The sequence below is a fragment of the Beauveria bassiana genome (assembly GCF_000280675.1).
Source record: "Beauveria bassiana ARSEF 2860 unplaced genomic scaffold BBA_S00029, whole genome shotgun sequence".
NCBI lineage: Eukaryota > Fungi > Ascomycota > Sordariomycetes > Hypocreales > Cordycipitaceae > Beauveria > Beauveria bassiana.
Genome location: NW_007930864.1, coordinates 290,768 through 308,901, shown reverse-complemented (window position 1 = coordinate 308,901; position 18,134 = coordinate 290,768). Strand labels below are relative to the sequence as shown.

The following is an 18,134-nucleotide window of genomic DNA, read 5'->3' as shown; positions in this document are numbered from 1 at the left end:
TCGGTTCCCATGCAACATTGACAATTGAGTATCAGTATAATGGCTTTATGTATTGTGACACAACCGTGAAGTTCATCGTGCCTGCTGCGCTAGCGGGGTCCGTGTCGCGACGCGTTCGTTAGTCAGCGAGATGCGAAAACACGTGATGATAGATTTGTGAGCGAAATTATAAGTGAAAATAAAAATCGTTACCTGGAAATTACAGTGTTTCGGAGAAATGGCTGAGACCAATTGACTGTGTTTTATCGGATTTTCACAACTGTAATCCAGGGTTCTGCGCTGGCCAACCAACTGCAGATGTTGTGGCTGAGAAAACGTTGCGGTTGGCAACGACTTGTACGGCGGGCGGCGAGCTAGAACCATTGCCATGCAGGAACAGAAGGTAGAGCGATCAAACACGAGATTTCAGGTTGTGCAATTGATTATTTCAGACCGCCAAGTATGTTCCTGTTACCCAAACCACTTCAGTCTGCCTAAATGCGCACTGTCAGACTGCGGCAAGATGGCAACGGCCCAGCCTTGCACAACGCCCTTTGATCAGTGGCATGGAAGCAATTGGTGATACATGTGATACGACGTAAAAAAAAAATGTCTCTCGGGATTACACCGCAAATGACTATTTGATTCACACGACAAGCCATGATGATGCACTTGAAAGATGCTGGTACAGTTTCTGAGTGGAGAGCGGCTGTCGGCGGCATCGGTGGACAGCAGTCTAAATAGGGCTGCCAGACTTTTGGCGCGGCTCCGGCTGCCGGTCGGAAGACGGTTAGTCGAATCGGGAAATACCTGATATAGCCTTAGTAAAGCAAGCGAAAACAGATTGCCGCTTTTAGTACAGTAGTGCCAGACTTTTCAGGCTGACAGTATATTTCCACGCCTGTTGGATGGAAGAAACCATCTAAAGCGGCGGCATTCGCTTCCCAGTATTCTCCATGTCACCCCTGGCCTCTCTCATCGACAGAATGCTTGTTTCCGTGTGGAACCCGGGCTGGTGCTGCCTAACATTTTTTTTTTGTATGCAGACGGCTGTCGGTTTGCGCCGCTCGATCCCATCTCGATAAATAAAAGATGCCTCCTCCAATCCTAGCGTAGTCCTTCCATCGTCTGTCAATTGTCCATACTAATAACGTGAAGCTCGTTTCTCTTTACCAAGACTCAATTGCATCGTGATTTGAACCCAATCACTTAAATCGCTTTGACCCCCCCCCCCCCCCCCATCACAATGACCAAACCAGAAACTGTTACGGAGTATGATCCAACCGCCTCTGGACATTCATCCGATGACGAGCACCAGCCGAATCACCTCAAGACGATCCCGAGTCCTCCAAAAAATGCTCTCGTCGCCCACTTCACTAGTGATATCCGCCCAACTCTGTTTGCCGAGCTTCAGCTGCTAATACTCACCTTTTGCACTGGTATTCAAGGTATGTGATGTTGCCTATACTGCGCATGCCTGCGAGGCCCCCCACCACCGACTGACCTCTTGACACAGATGCTACTTCTTTCCCCGACTATCACTGCTTCGCTTCCAATCAGACTGGCAACACAGTGCTACTTAGCCTGGCAATTGTCTTTCCCCAGGCCAATGGCGACATGTTTATTACTCCCAATATTGGCATGGCTCTGGGTCTCTTCCTTGGCGCTGGCTGGCTTACTGGACAGCTCGGCCACATGGTCGGTCCTCGCAAGCGATGGTGGCTTATTCTCTGCAACCTGCTCCAAACTACCCTCGTCTTTGCTGCGGCGGCAGTGCAATACAAGTTTGGCGTCAACGACCGCGGCTGGTCCGCTCTCGCCGTCATTGGATTGCTGGCGGGCGCTTCCGGCAGCCAAGTCGTTCAGTCTCGCAGTCTCGCCATGACGGAAATCAGCACCGCCATGGCGACAGCCGCATGGGTCGACTTGATCATTGATCAAAATCTCTTTGTCGTCAAGAACCGGCCCCGAAACCGTCGGGTCGCTTTTCTCATCTCTCTGATCGTCGGCTGTCTGATTGGTGCTCTGATCTACAGAGAGGTGGGATCTGCGACGGCCATTGCCGTCTCCGGCGCTGGGAAACTGGTCGTCACAATCATGTTCATCTTCACAAATGCGGAGAAAGAGCAGAAGAACAATTCAATTGTTTGATCTGATACGAAGTGTTTCGCGCCGTTTTAGGCATTTACGACATCCATACCCTGCATATTTCATATAAACGGCGTTTTTCCTTTACACTGGTTTTTTTTTTTTTCAGCGTTGGCATCGTAATAATAGTGGCAGGGCGTTTTAGATATTTGGCATAGAAAAGGCGCGTTTATTACTTTTGCATAACTATTCAAAAGAGCTTCAAATTCTAATACAACTGAACAATATGCTCTTGTGGTAGCAGACCGTTCTGGATTTCCAAAAGTGCCCGCAATTGGCCGGGACACCTTCACATTCAGAGCCAATAGGCCTCAGACATTGTTTTAGTCCCAGATAAAGGCAAAAAAGTAACGCCAGCAGACCAGAACTTTTGTGAGCCACAATGCAAAAATATCGGCATGAGGCGCCGCAGCAGCTTTCTGTGGTACTCCTCCTACCATAGACAGTTCTACTTGTAATGTTCTTGATTGATTGAAACCGACATTTGCAATCAATTGTGCGAGATTTCCACGTAGGCGCGGATTCACCGAGCCCAGTGTCACAAATATGCACCTAAATTGATATATAAAATTAATCAAATGTCGTTTGAATGTTTCACGTGCAAAACCAAAGTCTACAGCCGTTCAGCTCATGCAGACTTTTGCGGGAGCAAACGTCGGAAGAGGTAGATAACGCCACTAGATGTCAGCCCTGCATATGTCGTTCGCCTCGAGAAGAGCTGAAAGCAACGCACGATTACTATGCTTGAGAAATGCTTTGCCGGCAAACACGGCCAGTCCGATGGAAAATTATTGACAACAGTCAAGTGCGTGTCAATCGAGACCGTTTTTTTGAATTAGCATCGTGCCGTACTGCCGCTTTTCCGCCAACACGTACCCTATTTCCGGCGACGCGTTCGCCTGAGGGACCCTGAGCGGCTGAGAAATGGATATATATATGCAGCAAATAGCCACATAATTGGGGCAACAGAGCCCTATCGGTGCAGTGTGCGTCATGTCACTTGGTGGGTGTTTTTTCCTCTTTTGCTCTTTTTTTTTTCTTTTCTTTTTTTGCGTCTCGTTGCATGCAGACTATGCAGTACGTCAACCAGCGATTAATAGCAGAATTGGCTAGCCCTGTATAGCAAGACAAATTCGATGCTGTAAGCAGCTCTTAGAAGCTGCTGTGGGGTTGATAGTTCAGAAGTGAGAGTCGTTCTTGTCCTAGCTCTCGGTATTGAGCTCTCGGGCTCTCGGCCGAGCAGCAGACCGCAAGTAAGCTCTTACCTCGGCTAGATTTCCCCATGCTGGGTCTCATTAGTGACAAAAGTGTGTTAATTTACCGACAAATCAATCCGAAAAAAAAGCGCAGACAAATTTTAGCATTTTGACATTGGCCAAAAAGCTTCGTGTCACATCGCGGGCTTTTCAGTTGATTCGGGACCATCACTATGCGCTACGAGGACAAACCTAGCGAATATTGCCAGGATAATGTGTGTCACAACGAAATCTACTTGTTACAGCACGAGTTGCCAAAGATGGCCATTTATTAGCCTCGCAGAAGCGAGACTGCAGAAAAGGCCCAGGGTGTGTGTCAGCACCACTTTACCATCAGCCCTAGCCTTTGTCCGGTTATTGATCATCTGTTGTCCGTAGTAAGAACCTTGAACCCCGAATCCCTACTACTAGGCACCCCATAGTTATTGGATTGATCGACAATAGTAGAGTTGTGGGGGCGGAGCATGTTCCTGGCTGGGGTAAAGGCCCGTAAAGGTCGGTGCAACGGTGCAAGTGCCGAGATGGGTCGACGCAACGAGAAGGAAATAGCATGACGGGTCCGGATTTTCGGGGAACTGTTTTTTTTTTATTTTTATTTTTTTTTTATGTCGTTTAGTTTTATTTTGCTTTGCGGGGAGCGCCTCTGTGTAGCAATCGAGGCAATGTGCAACCCTAGTCGTATTCATACTAACACCATGGCGGTGCCGTGGCCGAAGCCCGAGATGCACATGCCAAATTGCACAACGCAATGTGACCACAGCGGCCGAAGCCAGCTGAAGTGGATGCTATCGATTAGCAGGGATGCTGTAGTTTTAACGGAGGTTCCGAGAAAGTATTAGTGCAGTTTTGAAGCTATGACTGGCCTGCGCTTCCGTAACCTTTTGCACCATAGACTTGCGATGATGGCTTGGCTGCTTGAACTAGAGATCACACGACGTACCACAACCCAGCCCAGAGCGAAGCTATGCAGCACCACCCGCGGAACAATAGAGGCCACTACTCTCATTGATGCGGCCTGTCAAGTTGGGGTGGGGAAAGCTGGGGGAGGATCGCGCAGTCGTCGCCCCGTGGTGAAGTGCAAAATGATAGGTGATAACACGCTCGTTGACAGACTCGCAGCAGTGTGGTAAGCTGCCAAGCACCGGAAGCAGCTGAAACCCCACTGGTAGTATGCGAGATGTGTAGAGAATATTTGAACTTTTTTCTCTCTGTCTTTTTGTCTTCTGCTATATAAAGAGTGGTGTGGCCGCTGTCGAGGCAGATCAAAGGCATCAATCATCTCTTGCAGTCGAGCAACAACAACATTCGCCAGTTCTTTCCTGGAGCAGAAAGTGAACTTTATACCTCCAATTCTTCCATCTCTACAACAAGTACTTTACTTGCGCCTGCAACATGCAACCTCTCAACCTGTTCCTGACTGCTCTGTTTGGCACATCGGCCCTTGCCGTGCCCACTTCCCTTGACTACAGATACTCGGATCTGGAGCAGCGCGGCGCGGATGCAAACAAGATTGTCGGCTGGATACTAAACAGGTTTCCAGGGGAAATGACTGTGAATGCCGCCTGTTCCTTTATCAAAACGAGCGAGCTCCTGCTCGGCACCATCTTTGGCATACCGTCCGACTTCAACAACAGCGGCTGCAAGGACGTCCTCATTGTCTTTGCCCGTGGCACCTGTGATCCCGGCAACAGCGGTATCCTCGTCGCGCCGCCCTTTATTGACGCAGTCCGCAAGGCCATTGGGGACAAGAGTCTGGGCGTCCAAGGCGTCGCCTATCCAGCCAGCGTAGACGGCTACCTCAACGCCCACAACGCCGCTGGCCTGGCCATGTAAGTTGACAAAAAGCTCCAAACCCTGGACTCAAAGGCTCGCGCCGCCCAGCATAAGAGCCTTTTGTTTTTCTGACAGCTCAACAGGGCCCAGATTGTCCGCGAGACTCGCGCTTCCTGCCCGAATACCAAGATTGTGCTCAGCGGCTACTCCCAGGGCGCCTTTGCTCCCCATTACGCGGCGGATGCTCTCGGTGACGAAATGCGCAATGTTAGCGCCGTCGTCACCTTTGGCGACCCAATGTCCGGCAAACCCGTGGCCAATATGGACGCCAACAGGTCTCTCTGTATCTGTCATCTCGGCGACGACATTTGCGATCAGGGCAACATGATTTTCCCCCAACATCTGACGTACGGCATAGACGCCACACATGCCGCTGCCTTTGTCGCATCACACATGTGAGTTGTTCTTGGTGGCAGTATTGTATATGCGGTACAGTTTGTATTTAGACACATGGTACATAGAGTAAACAAAATTAGGAAAGCTTCAAGTCATTTATACACCCAATCCAGCGCATCCTGAAAGCTTTCTGAATCGCGTAATTCGGATCTTGCACTACTTTGCCTCCCAGGCGCGCATCGCTCTAATATGATGACTTTCCTGTCGGATGATGCATAGTTCTTTGTCTTTTCTGATAACACTTTTTTTCATATTTTTAAGACGCATTGTTTAGTGTGCAATTGATGGAAGCTGTTGGTTCCTGTACCAGCACCAGGCAACAGCTCGATGGCCCCATTAATACCAGCTGAGCTGCCTGCCAATCTGAAAACTTGACGTTTGCACACGCACGTCGTGCCACATTCACAGCTTCATGAACCGCGCCAAATTCTATGGTATGCCCCGACCGTGAATTCTCTTTCCGAAACTGCGACTCTCCGCTACCGGATTCCTCGGCCATCGTGAACATCACGCTTTGGTGCTAGCCCAGCCCCAGACTGGCAACAGGCTCCAGCGGCTCCCGATAGGCTGAAAAGCGCCCCAAGACGGTGGTCGATATGCATAATAATAGGCAACAGCTCCACTGCTCACCTTCAAACTGCTCATCACGGGCCTCTTATTAACGTGGCGTCTTGTCAAAGGTCTGATAGGTAGCAGGCTGCGATGGCGTCCTTTTCAGCTCCAGCTTGTGGAGATTGCCCAGCCGTTGGCTGAGAATGCCTCGACACTACGGAATGGACGCGCTCTCGCCTGTTCTCCATCTACAACGCCATCGTCGTCTTGGAATCTGCCTTGGAACAGACCGCCAATGTTGCTTATTAAGAGTCTTTCCCCCTTCGGCTTGCGTGTTGGACTTTCAAGCTTCATTAACACAGGCGCTTTCAGCTGGTCATATCTTCAATCAGCCAGCTCTCTGCGCAATTGGCATCGTCGCAGTTCATTGCCAGTCTCTCCTGGATTGTCTCTAACAAGCTCTTGCTCCTCTTTTCAACCGCCACCACCATCAATACCGTCCGCTATGGAAGCCCTCCCGAATTTACCTGTCCCCCACGGACAGCTTGCTCGCTACATTTCGGAAAATACGGACAAGACCATGATTGACATCATGGAACCTTATCGCAAGTATGAAGCAGGACTCCGTGGCATGTTCGCGCAGGACCGCCAGAACCCTGCCCTCAATGACCCTCACATCAATGTTCTACCTCTCTTCACGGATGATACCAGCCGCATCACCACGCGGGCCCGTGATCTAGCCTCTGAATCAGAAGAGGAAAAGTCCAGGTATATCATGGCGCTTCCTGACGAGCAGCGTCGATCGCACGGTTCCCCGGCCACGGTTGGTAGCATTGATGAGTTTCAAAAGAACTTCAATCTCTTCTCCGAGTCTTCGCTTTCGGAGCTCGACTGGAACAATGTTGTCGCTGCTGGCTCTTCTGTCATCAATTGTCTCTTGCCCGTCCCCGAAGCTTTCAATGTGAACAAGCGCAAGCTCCGCGAATACTACCACGAAAAGTTCTGCCCCGCCTCCGACGTTGATCTGTTCCTCTATGGGCTCACTCACGAGGAAGCTGTTGAAAAAATAAAGAAGATTGAGCAAGCTGTTCGTGATGCCATCCTCAGCGAAGTTACAGTGGTGCGCACAAAGTATGCCATTACGATTGCAAGCCAGTACCCCGTCCGACACGTCCAGGTTCGTCCGAAGACCGGAGCTTAACCAAAATTCGCATTGACTAACATCTTCAAGATTGTCCTCCGTGTCTACAAGTCGATCAGCGAGATTCTGACTGGCTTCGACATTGACGCAGCAGGAGGAGCTTATGATGGCAAGCAAGTCTATGTGACTCCCCGTGCGCTTGGAAGCTTCATCACACAGATCAACCACGTCGATCTCAGCCGCCGTAGTCCCTCCTACGAGAATCGCCTATCTAAGTACTCTCATCGAAACTTCGAGGTCTATTGGTCTGATCTGGACCGCAAGCGAGTTGACCCAACTATTTTTGAAAGAAGCTTCCAGCGAACCCTTGGTCTGGCCCGTCTTCTGGTTCTTGAGCGGCTACCGACCAGCTCGGCAAGAGAGACTTACCGAAACAAGAGACGCCAAGAAAGAGGCCGGCCACAAATCCACCGTCAGAATTTCCATTTGTTTGGAAACATCAAGGGCAACCACGAAGACGAAATTGCTGATTGGCTCTCCGAGGAAGACGTCAGCAACTATCACACCTTCACAATACCCTATGGAGAAAAGTTTCACGCCAAGCGTATTGAGAAGCTTTGCTACACAAGAGATTTGCTATTGAACGCAGAGTGGAACCAACCCAAGGATCGCAAGGTTTACTTGCATCGTCACCCCGCATTCTTTGGTAGGGTTGAGGACGTGATTGAAGATTGCTGCGGCACATGTCCAGTTCCTGTGACACAAGAGGAAATCGAAATCGCTGGAAAAGAAGCAGAAATCTACATTTCCGGCAAGGTCTCGTTCTTGATTGATGATCCCGGTCGCCAGCAAATTGGCTCCTTCAATCCTTTGACAGAGCAGGATTGGACGGACATGGCGTATGTCGGCAATACTGCGCGGCTATGCCAGTCCATTGTCGATGGCGATCTGGAAGATGTGATAAATTGGTTGTCTCAGGAAGATGCGGACCCGAATCAGAGGGACTACACGGGCAGATCGCCTCTCCAGCTGGCTGTCACCTCATCCACCCCCGAGATGGTCAAATGTCTGGTTGATCATGGAGCACGCTTGACAGCACGATTAGCGGACGGGAAGACAGCTCTTCACCTGGCCGCGGTTCGTGGTAATGCTGAAATTGTCAAGATACTGATGGAGAAGAGTATCAGCAACGAAGAAGAAGAAAATGACAAACAAGACCGAAAGCGACAAGCCGAAAAGTCCGCATCGCAGCAGATTGAGGTCGAGGCCGAGGCCGTTACAAAAGCAAAACCCAAGGACTCAGCCACTAGTGTCGAGGAATCCAGAAGCGAAGACGAAGACTCGGATGGAGAGCTCGTCGAGGCTACAGAGACGACGGCAGACGTAGTCTCTGTAGTTACCGGCTCCTTTGTCAAGGTCAAAGATGGTGTCAAAGGTGACGAAGATCATCTTCCGGAAGAGTCTGAGGACGAGCCAGACTACTACCAGATTGATCTTTTAGCCTGGGATATCCCATGCTCTCCTCTGCATTTGGCCATCGCGGAAGGCCACGAAAATATTGTAGAGCTTCTTTGCGATGTGAGTTCCCACCTACCATCGACTTTTTTTCAACAAATCTTTAACCTCTTCTTAGTACGGCGCTGATGCCATTCTTCCCGTCAAATTTTTGAAATACGAAAATGCAGCGATTCTGACTCTCGTACTCGCTTTGTCTCTGCCACCTGAAAAGGCAAAGTCTATGGCAGAGTTATTGTTGAGGCTTGGCGCCATGTGCTCTCAAGCTGAAGGCAACGGATGCACCGCCTTCCATCGTTATCTGAAGAGCGGACAGTCTGATATGGTCGACCTACTTTTGACCAACGACAAAGCTGCTGCAAAAGCTGCAGTTAACCATCTCTTGATATCGGGATATTCTTGGTCTATGAACGTGGAGGCGCCGCTCCAAGTCGCGATTGATAATGGTGACAGCGTCATGGCAATAAAACTTCTTGACATCGGCGCAAGGCCGGAGATTGATTTCGATACCTGGGTAAAGGCGTCTCATGTTACTAACAAACCGAGCTTTTCCTCGAACAACTTGGAAGAAAACAAAAAGTCCTTCAAGAACAGTGTCGAGCAGCCTTTGCTTTGTGCAGTCAGAACAGCGAGCGCCGACGTCGCCCTTCGACTGATCGAAGATGGTGCGAATGTCAATTGCCTGACGCCCAAGTCGGAGCAACTGCTGCATAATAACTACATGAGATCCTATAACAAGGGGGAATCAGTTCTTGATGTTGTTCGTTACATCATTGAAAAGTTGAGTGAGTCCGAAGAGAGTGGCTCATCTCTAAACAAACCGCAGTTGCTTCCCGGAATGGACGAGTACTTGGCCAAACTTGCGCCGGGCTCTTATCTTCATACGCTTGTGTCATATGATATTGACAAAAAGAGAAAGGACTTCGAAGCAAGTCTCAAACATTACGAGGAGCAACGCAAAAGAGCTGATGCCAAGGGCGGCGCCGAGGAAAAGCAAGACGCGATAGACTCTGCCATTTCCGAGCTGAACATGATCGAAAAGGCACTGGTTGATGCCGGTGCGAAGACATTCGCTGAATTATATCCCGACGTCGAAACAGCCACAGAGAACAATAAGAACCGCTACTACGGCACGATCGAGAAAGAAGAGTATCCGGTCTACAAATTCGACCATTGGTTCGTTGACGACCGCAACATGACAGATAATAGACGGCAAGGATACATTGACCTGTGAGTTTCCAACCTTACACTAGTATGGGCCATACTCGATACTAACCTCAACAGAATGGAGGCAGCCTGGCAAGGCGACATAAGCAAAATTAAATCGCTGACGCTTCAGCCTTGGGGCCCCGAACAGGATCAGCCACCTCTCATGGCTGATATCCGCGATAACCACAACCATTCGCCATTCTCTTTTGCCTTTCTAAGAGGTCATTACGCTACTGCGAAGGCGATTCTCGAAATAATTCAGGCCCAGTGGACCCCGCAGGAAGAAGATGAAGTCAGGTACAAGATCGAAGGCGAAAATGATAGCGACCAAGATGACGAATACAGCGATGATAGAGAGGACTACTCCGATGATGGTGATTCGGAGAACCATGTTCGGATAGTCTCGGAAAAGGTGGACAAGAATTACACAATCGATAATATTGGCGAAGTTTCCATGCAGGTCAAGTCGCACACTAAGCCTGTCGAGCGGCTCATGGCCGGGTGCCGGGTGTTTACGCTTGAAAACGGCGTGTTTAAGCAAGGAGAGGCTGACGATACTTTATTTGCACATGCTATCAGAAATGATGACATGACTGGTCTAAAGGTTTTGTTGGATATGGCGCAGCACTTTTCCGAAGCTCCAAAGGCAGGCGACGAGAGGAGAAAGTCAACCTTTACCTTCAAAGACAACGATTTCATCTTGGCTGTCAAGTCTGGAAATACTCAGGCTCTTCGCCAGATCATCAAGAAGACAGGTGCCGGAGTGCCATTAGACAACCTTGTCAAGAAGAGTGGCGTCCAAGTGAAGCAGAAACCCCGGTACTACCAAGGTTTGACTGTATATGGCAAGAAAAGGTATGATGGTATTACACACACAATTGAAAAGATGGGGACTGATATTGAAATTGCAGAAATGATTGGGCAACCGCTGGACGCAACATGGTGGTTCGAACCTCTGGCGTTCAGACACCGCCGCTCCTTCACGCTGCCATGGGCGGGCGGCTTGAAAGCGTTGAATTCTTCTTGAGTGACGTTCCACATCGCCTTTATAACGAATTTGCAAAGACGAAGCAAGCACGAGAGGATTCGCGACTGAAGCACCTCATGGAAGCACCTGGCGGGTTCAACAGAGCAATCTCGAAATGGCTTGGTGCAGATAGTAAGTCCTTGCAACGCGAACTAGTATCATGGACCTGTTCTGTTATTGACAACTCTCTTTCAAGACGAACTTGTGCTACACTGTGCCGTCATGGCGAATCCAGGCTCAGAGTCAAACGAGCTTGTCGAGTATCTGGTCGAGACTTGTCCAAGCTCACTGGAAAAGAAAGCTGCAGGCGGCTACACTCCACTAATGGTTGCCTGCCAACTTGGACGAGTCGAGTTTGCCAAAATCCTGATCGCAGCTGGTGCGGACCAGTCGACGAGAAATGACAGGGGCGAAAACATTGTTCATGCCATAATTAAGCCCGACAGCCCTGTCTGCCGCACCAGAGCCATGCTCAACCTCTTGGATTCTGATCTACGCAAGCATTTGTTCCAGCAGCGCACGAATCTCAAATATAATGGCACGACGCCGTTGCACTCCTGGATCATGGACTACTATGATCGCAAGTCTAATACCGCGTCAACAAAGAAGGCTGTCGCCATGCTCAAACTCATTTTGGAGTACTCCAACGGCGAGGAACTGGACATGCTGAACGGAGCTGGCGATACGTGCTTGCACAGCGCCATCTCGCAGGGCCAGCTGGCCGTCATCCGCTGCCTCGTCGATGCCCGGCCCCAGCTTCTGTATCGCGAAAACGCAGTGGGCCGCACTCCGGCCGAGCTCGCCCACGACCAGCTATCGTCGCATGTCTTCCAGCACCACGGTAACCGACGCTACCACCACCGCAATGACGACGGCAAGAGCCGCGCCCTCGACCTGAAGGAGAGAGACCAGAGCGAGTTTCTGCTGGACAAGCTCGCCCAGGACGACGAGGTACTCAAGAAACAGTCAGAGGATATGCACGCGGCGTCTGGTGGTCTGGGAGAGGCGTACACGCCGCACGAGCTGGCGCGCATCCTCGGCGCCATGGGCCTCGACAACACCAAGGACTGGGACCGCAACGACTTGCAGACGCCGGGTCTGGCGGAACGCGTAATGTGGGACATGTGCAGCGTAGCCATGCGCAGGCACGCGGGCAAGCGTCGCCTCGTGAGCCTCAATGAGGCCAACGACGTGGCGCGGCGTCTGGGCGAGAGCGACGTGACGTCGCGTTATTTCAGCGTCAACAGCCGCCATGCTGAGGATGAGGAGGAGCAGGAAGACAAGGAAGAGGATGAGGGCAAGAAATTGTCGGATTTTGTGCGTGACTCGCTGCTGCGTGCTAGGGGGTGGCTCACCAAGGAACGTGATGAGAGCGCAACAAAGGCGATCCCAAAGTGTTCCCAGTGCGAGAAGCATCACGAAGATGAAGAGTAGAAACGTTTCACTGGATAATGGGTGTTGCTCTTTTTCAGAAGCTGTTGTTCATGTTGCTAGTTTCCCATTTTGCGCAATATATCATGTAGCTACGTCTCGATGCTTGAAGTTGTATAGTTTGATATTTGAATTTGTGCTTTTACTCGAAATCATTGAAAACGCCCCTGGATTCAAACATTAGACAGCATTGCTATATGATCAAGAGTAGAATAACAGTCGCGTGATTTCAACAAGGCCTTATAAACAGACCGTATTGTCGCGTGTGGAAAGATGGTAAAACGGGAACATTACAAGTGGGACTTTTTTTCTTTCTTGTCCGTCAGCATTCTAGGATACAATGACCACCGTGGCACCATCTCCCCAGAGGCCAACCACGGACATGGCAAAGCCAAGCGCGGCAAGGCCCGCCTGGATAGCGTACGCGCGCGCGAGGCCCTGGACATGGACACGAACGTCTTCACCATTGACGGGTTCGTCGACATCCTCTTCGCTTGCGGGCTCGCTGTGGACGTCGCCGAGGACTTCATAGCTAGCCTCCATGCTGCGCGCGCGCGCCGCCGCTGCGCTTGTCGACGTCTTATTCTTGCAGTTGGCCGGACGAGTGGTAGTGGTGGCGGTGGGAGCAACAAGGCCAGCGGAGCCGAGGAGGAGGCGCGGCGCGGCGGCGCTCAAAACGGCGAGCAGCGAGGCGTAGACGAGGTAAGGGTGGCGGGCGCGCGGCGGGGCAAAAGCGTAGGCGAGGGCGAGGGGCGCGGCGGCGAGCGAGGACAGCGCGATGAGAGACGTCTGCAGCGAGGCGGCGAGGTGGCTGAGGGAGGCGCGGGCGGAGGAGGCGGAGGGGAGCTCGAGGAGCGCGGGGAGGGCGAGGCGCGAGACGGCATAGGAGACGCCCTGAAGGAAGGAATTTTTGAGTTAGCAAAAGACCGCCGCGCGCGGGAAAGGGGGGGGTTGGTTAGCGAGGGAAAGGGGGAGAAAGGGAGGCATTGTCGTGATGGCTTTCCGCGGGGAGGGGGGAAAGGTGTGGTTCAACATGGCGTTTCGAGGGGCAAGCGCAATGGAGAGAGGGAGGGGGGACGAACGGTCAGCAAGCCGAGGGACACGGTCCCCACAAACTTGAAGAGAGGAATGGCCTTGGATGCCATTGTTCTCGATGTTTTTTGGGGGATAACTTTGGAATGATGAACAGTTGCTGTCTGTGGATGCTTGGGGGAAGAAAGAAGATGGAATTTGGGGAAGAGAGAGAGAGAGGACCAGTGACAGCCGACGGATATGGAATGACTGGTGACGTTTTGGCGTGAGGCGCGCTAAATAATAAGAAAGGTGCCGCTGCTGTCCGGCAAGTTTTCTGCCCGTCTAATTCTTGCTTGGAGCCAGGCCGTTCTCCACTTGGGCGGTCGACCGACCACCCACTGGTTACTTTTTCCAGAGTGGGCAGGTTTTGCTCAATTTCTGCTTCCTTCTTCACCTCAGCTTCAGGCTCCCATACCTCGAGAGATATTTCGACTTATGTCCGACCACAGCGAATGCAGCCATGAACAAGTTTCCCAGGACTCAATTCAACACGTTTCGTTTCCATCAATCTGACGATCTTTCCCGTGTTTTTTTTGTTCGCCTCTTTCCCGTGAACTCGTGACCTCGACGTGACTTCGACTTCGCCCAACGGTACGTCAAATCTTTTCTACACCTTGTCCGCAATGCCCTCCCGACTCGAAAAAAAAATCCTCCAAATGATGATTCGTCGATATTTCTCATAATATCTTCACCCTTCAAATCTTCAGGAAGAGCCGTCTGAGACTGCCCGTTTGCGCGCGCAGCCGACTAGGTTTTGCCAGTTCCCGCGGACATCTTTTCCTTCTTCTTGTGAGCATGGTCTTGCCGCCGCTTCTCGTCACAGAGAAGGAGTGCTGGTGACTTGCTCGCTCGAAAGGGATAAACTCTTATGGTGTCCGTTTTTAAGGGGCTGGCCCGTCTGGCTGCCGCCGGGGGTCGTGGTGCTTATAAATTGGGTTTCTGAAAAGAGATTTTTTTTTTTCCTTCCTTCCGTCAATGCCTGTGATTTCTTTGAGCAGGCAAAATACTTCATGGCTATCTATCTAGGATACTATGACTTTTGTGCTGCGCTGGAAAACACGACATTGACCTCATCCATCGTTTGACTGGTCCAACTTTTTTAAATGCATTTGCTGACAGTCATATAGTAGTTTTCCCGATTCGCAACACGTATATATGCACAAATCTCATCTATTTCCAGTTGTGACCTTGTTGGTCTCATACAATGAGAATGGTTTCATTACATAATCTAATATACATCATTACCGTAATTCAAGTCACTCCTTCAAGCTCGTATACTTGTGCAGCCAGAACTCAGAGCCAATCCATCTCACTATCCGAGTCGTCTACAATACGTCCTCGCCTCCGCTCTGCTCGTCTTACGACCCCTTCGCCACTCGACGGCTTTTCTTTGCCTACTGATGCCACAAGGGAGGCCAGATCGGGCACGTCACTCTCTTGCGTTGCGGTGAAAGTGGTGGGCTCAAAGAACGGCTTAGATTTCGGAGCAGCGACTCGAGGCGTCGCCTGGCCGGTCGATATCGGCGACGATAGTTCAGATTGCCTCATGCTCGAGGTAGGCACATTGTCAGATACGACAAAGCCCTCCAAGTCGCCACCACTGTCTGACCCGTCCGTGTCCAGGATGTCGCTGGTTCTGTCACAGTCGTCGCCCACTTCTTCCAGGTTGGCGGCCGCATTCCCTTTACTACCCTTCCCCTTTTTCTTACTTCCCTTTTTGGCTGTTTTTCGTTTCTTTCTTCGAGGGCCATCTTCGTCATCCGTATCCGCCTCGGCTGCCATGTCTTCCAGCGCTGCCTTGACGGCTGTGCGCCGTGCCTCTACTAGATCCGGCAGACCTTCTGTCGAGCCAAACGAGTCTCGCCTGTCGTTTTGTGGCTCTAATACAATTGCTTCATCTTCGCCCTCTGACTCGCCATCAGAGCCGACAAATCGGCGTACTGGTATCCCTTCGTATGCGCTTTCGTCTTTGTGGCGGCATGCTCGAACCAACTTGTCCGGGTCGGTACCCATCGCATGCACCATCTTCACGAATCGCTTGGTATAGGGGCCATGTTTCAGCAAGCACGTTGGCCCGAGGCGCCGTTGCGATTCCGGGTGAGCAGTCATGCTAAGCACATCCGTTTCCTCAAATGTGCTCTGGTTGAATGGCAGGTCGCGATAGGACCGGTTCAGCTCTTTAAGCTGCTCTCCGTCGAGCACCACACTGTCTAAATCCGGTATCTTGCTCAGGTCATCCAACTCGGGGTTGCGCTTAGGTTCGGCCTTTTTGGCCTTCTTGACCGAACCTTTCATAAAGTCTGTCAATGTCTGAAAACCAGTTTCGACTCCATCGGGCATGTGAAACTTTTTTGGCGCCTTCTTCTTTCCCGCTGCCGCTCGTCTCTTCTTTGGTTCCGGCAGCGAATTGTCTTGTGTGTTCTCCACGGGAATATCAACATGTCTCTTGTCCACCTCTGGTCGTATGTTGCGAGGCACGATGCGAGTAGACAGGTCGAAGCGAAAATTGAAGCGGCTTCCCTCGCAAATCAACGATTGCATCTTTTCGTAGTTGTCTTTGGATTTGGCAAATTGGTCTTCTTCTTTGCCTCGCATCAATAGCAATACAATGTTGCCGGCTCGTTTGCGTCCAGTTCGGCCCATGCGCTGTAACATGCGAATCGGAGATGCCGACGCGTCGTAGCAGACTATGAGATCTACCTGTCCAATGTCCAAGCCTTCTTCACCGATAGAGGTCGCGACGAGCACATTGAAATGGCCATTGCGAAACTTTTCAACGGTCTCGATCTGCTGCGCCTGCTTCATGCCCTCGCCTCGCTTGCCAACCGCCTGACCAACAAAGATACTAGCCTTTACCAGCGGTGCATGCATATTCAGCAGGCGCACAATGTCTTCTGCAGAATCTCGATATTCGCTAAACACAATGACACGCGTGCCAGAGTCTTCTCCTCGGTCCATGAAATGGTTCAAGACCGTGTCGGCCAAGGCTGTTTGTTTGGGATGCCCAACAAACCCATCTCGTTTCATCCAGCTGGCAATTTTGTCCATCATGTCTTTGAAACTAGGATGTTCGATAAGTTGCCGCTTGTACTTAGATCCCTTTTGTCCCTTTTCCTCCTGTTCTCTCCGAAAATCCAATAAATTGTCGTAAAACGGTTTGATGCCATGAAAGGTCAAAAGTTTGATGGAATGCGCCAGACTTGTGAGCACGCTAAAGATGGCGCGCATCATAAATTGAACGCCTTGATTGACGTGTTTACCTCGTGTTGCCATCCACTCATTTTGCGACTGCAGTAGGCCAAATGCCGATATCGACATTGGACTCTTTCCGTACCAAATATTCTGGGCGCTGAGCTTATCCAAAAGCGGCTTGAGCGCCTCTGAAAATAATTCGCTAACAAGATTGATCTCATCAGAGGGATCAAGAACCAATTGTTCGATATTTCTGTCATGGACGTATTGACGAATGTCAATCGAATCCTCAGTGCGGATCTCGCAATGCGATATTCCAAGGTTGTCGATAATTTCTTGCACTGTTTCAATTTTGGAGCCCGGGGTGGCTGTCAAGGCGAGAACACGGAAACTCTTCGAAAATCGCCGGATCAATTTTGCGACTTTGGCGTACGCGTACTCTCCGGTGGCGCGGTGAGCTTCGTCGACAACGATGAGACAGATGCTTTTCGGGTCGGCGTACCCATGCGACAAGTCATTGAGAAGCGTCTGCGGCGTCATGAAAAATACTCTTCTCCTTTCCCACTCCTCCTCGCGCAGAACAGGCTGAACGTCACCTGTGAGCAGTGTCGTTTCCGATCTCGGTATACCTGCAATGTTGTAGCAGGCATCTATTTGCTGGGCAACCAATGGTTTTGTAGGAGCAACAAAAACGATTTTGCCCTTCTTTGTCCATCGGTAGAAATTAAGCATGACCGTGGCAGCGATGAAAGTCTTTCCGAGACCCGTGGGCAGCGCAACCAAGGTGTTGTTGAACAGGCTATTCTTCACAATACTGAACTGGTAGTCTCGAATGGCTCCCAGATTTGTAGGGTATACCCATGTCTCCATGGCCTCCTTGTCCAACTCATGATGACTAGGCTCTTCCCGGGGCAAGTCGGCGCGAAAGACTCTGGTAGCATTGGACTCCTGCGGTTGGCTACTGACCTCACCGAGTGGTTTCCCGAAGAGTGTTGTCTGTCTATAGGTTCCGGATGCAGATCGCTGGAGGCCGGTTCGCGGCGCAGTTTGAATGTTGTTGGGCCGAAACTGGGTAGGCGGAGGCTCGGGAGAGGAAAATGCATCGTCAGGCAAGCCCTCTAACTCTGGTGCAACCCTTTGGTTCACCAAAGGTCCTTTTGCGACACCCTGACCATTTGAGGAAGTAAATGACTGGTTCAGCCGAGCACTGGAAGACGAAACTTGATCAAACGCAGTGTTAAAGTCCTCGTCGGCGATATCGTCGTCAAACTCATCGGAGCTCATGGCGACCAGTACTTTGCGCGACGTGGTACAGAGCTTGAGCTGGTATAGTTCTTGTGCGCTATTTTGGAAGCAGGGTACCCATGTCTCACATGATAGC

The 18,134-nt window shown here is 50.9% G+C and overlaps 4 protein-coding genes across 4 annotated transcripts; 3 read left to right on the top strand and 1 right to left on the bottom strand.

Moving 5' to 3' along the window:
- Window positions 1-1,225: 1,225 nt before the first annotated feature.
- BBA_07970 (DUF1275 domain protein) lies at window positions 1,226-2,130 on the top strand (the record flags this gene model as incomplete). Its single annotated transcript, XM_008603067.1, has 2 exons — window positions 1,226-1,427; window positions 1,496-2,130. The coding sequence occupies 2 exons, from the start codon at window positions 1,226-1,228 to the stop codon at window positions 2,128-2,130; spliced, it is 837 nt and encodes a 278-aa protein (XP_008601289.1).
- A 2,645-nt stretch (window positions 2,131-4,775) lies between these two features.
- Window positions 4,776-5,615, top strand: BBA_07969 (cutinase precursor; the record flags this gene model as incomplete). Its single annotated transcript, XM_008603066.1, has 2 exons — window positions 4,776-5,212; window positions 5,300-5,615. The coding sequence occupies 2 exons, from the start codon at window positions 4,776-4,778 to the stop codon at window positions 5,613-5,615; spliced, it is 753 nt and encodes a 250-aa protein (XP_008601288.1).
- Window positions 5,616-6,669: 1,054 nt separating this feature from the next.
- Window positions 6,670-12,490, top strand: BBA_07968 (ankyrin repeat protein; the record flags this gene model as incomplete). Its single annotated transcript, XM_008603065.1, has 6 exons — window positions 6,670-7,341; window positions 7,396-8,883; window positions 8,939-10,050; window positions 10,105-10,884; window positions 10,941-11,188; window positions 11,253-12,490. The coding sequence occupies 6 exons, from the start codon at window positions 6,670-6,672 to the stop codon at window positions 12,488-12,490; spliced, it is 5,538 nt and encodes a 1,845-aa protein (XP_008601287.1).
- Window positions 12,491-12,817: 327 nt separating this feature from the next.
- BBA_07967 (type III restriction enzyme) lies at window positions 12,818-18,037 on the bottom strand (the record flags this gene model as incomplete). Its single annotated transcript, XM_008603064.1, has 2 exons — window positions 12,818-13,381; window positions 14,960-18,037. The coding sequence occupies 2 exons, from the start codon at window positions 18,035-18,037 to the stop codon at window positions 12,818-12,820; spliced, it is 3,642 nt and encodes a 1,213-aa protein (XP_008601286.1).
- Window positions 18,038-18,134: the final 97 nt, after the last annotated feature.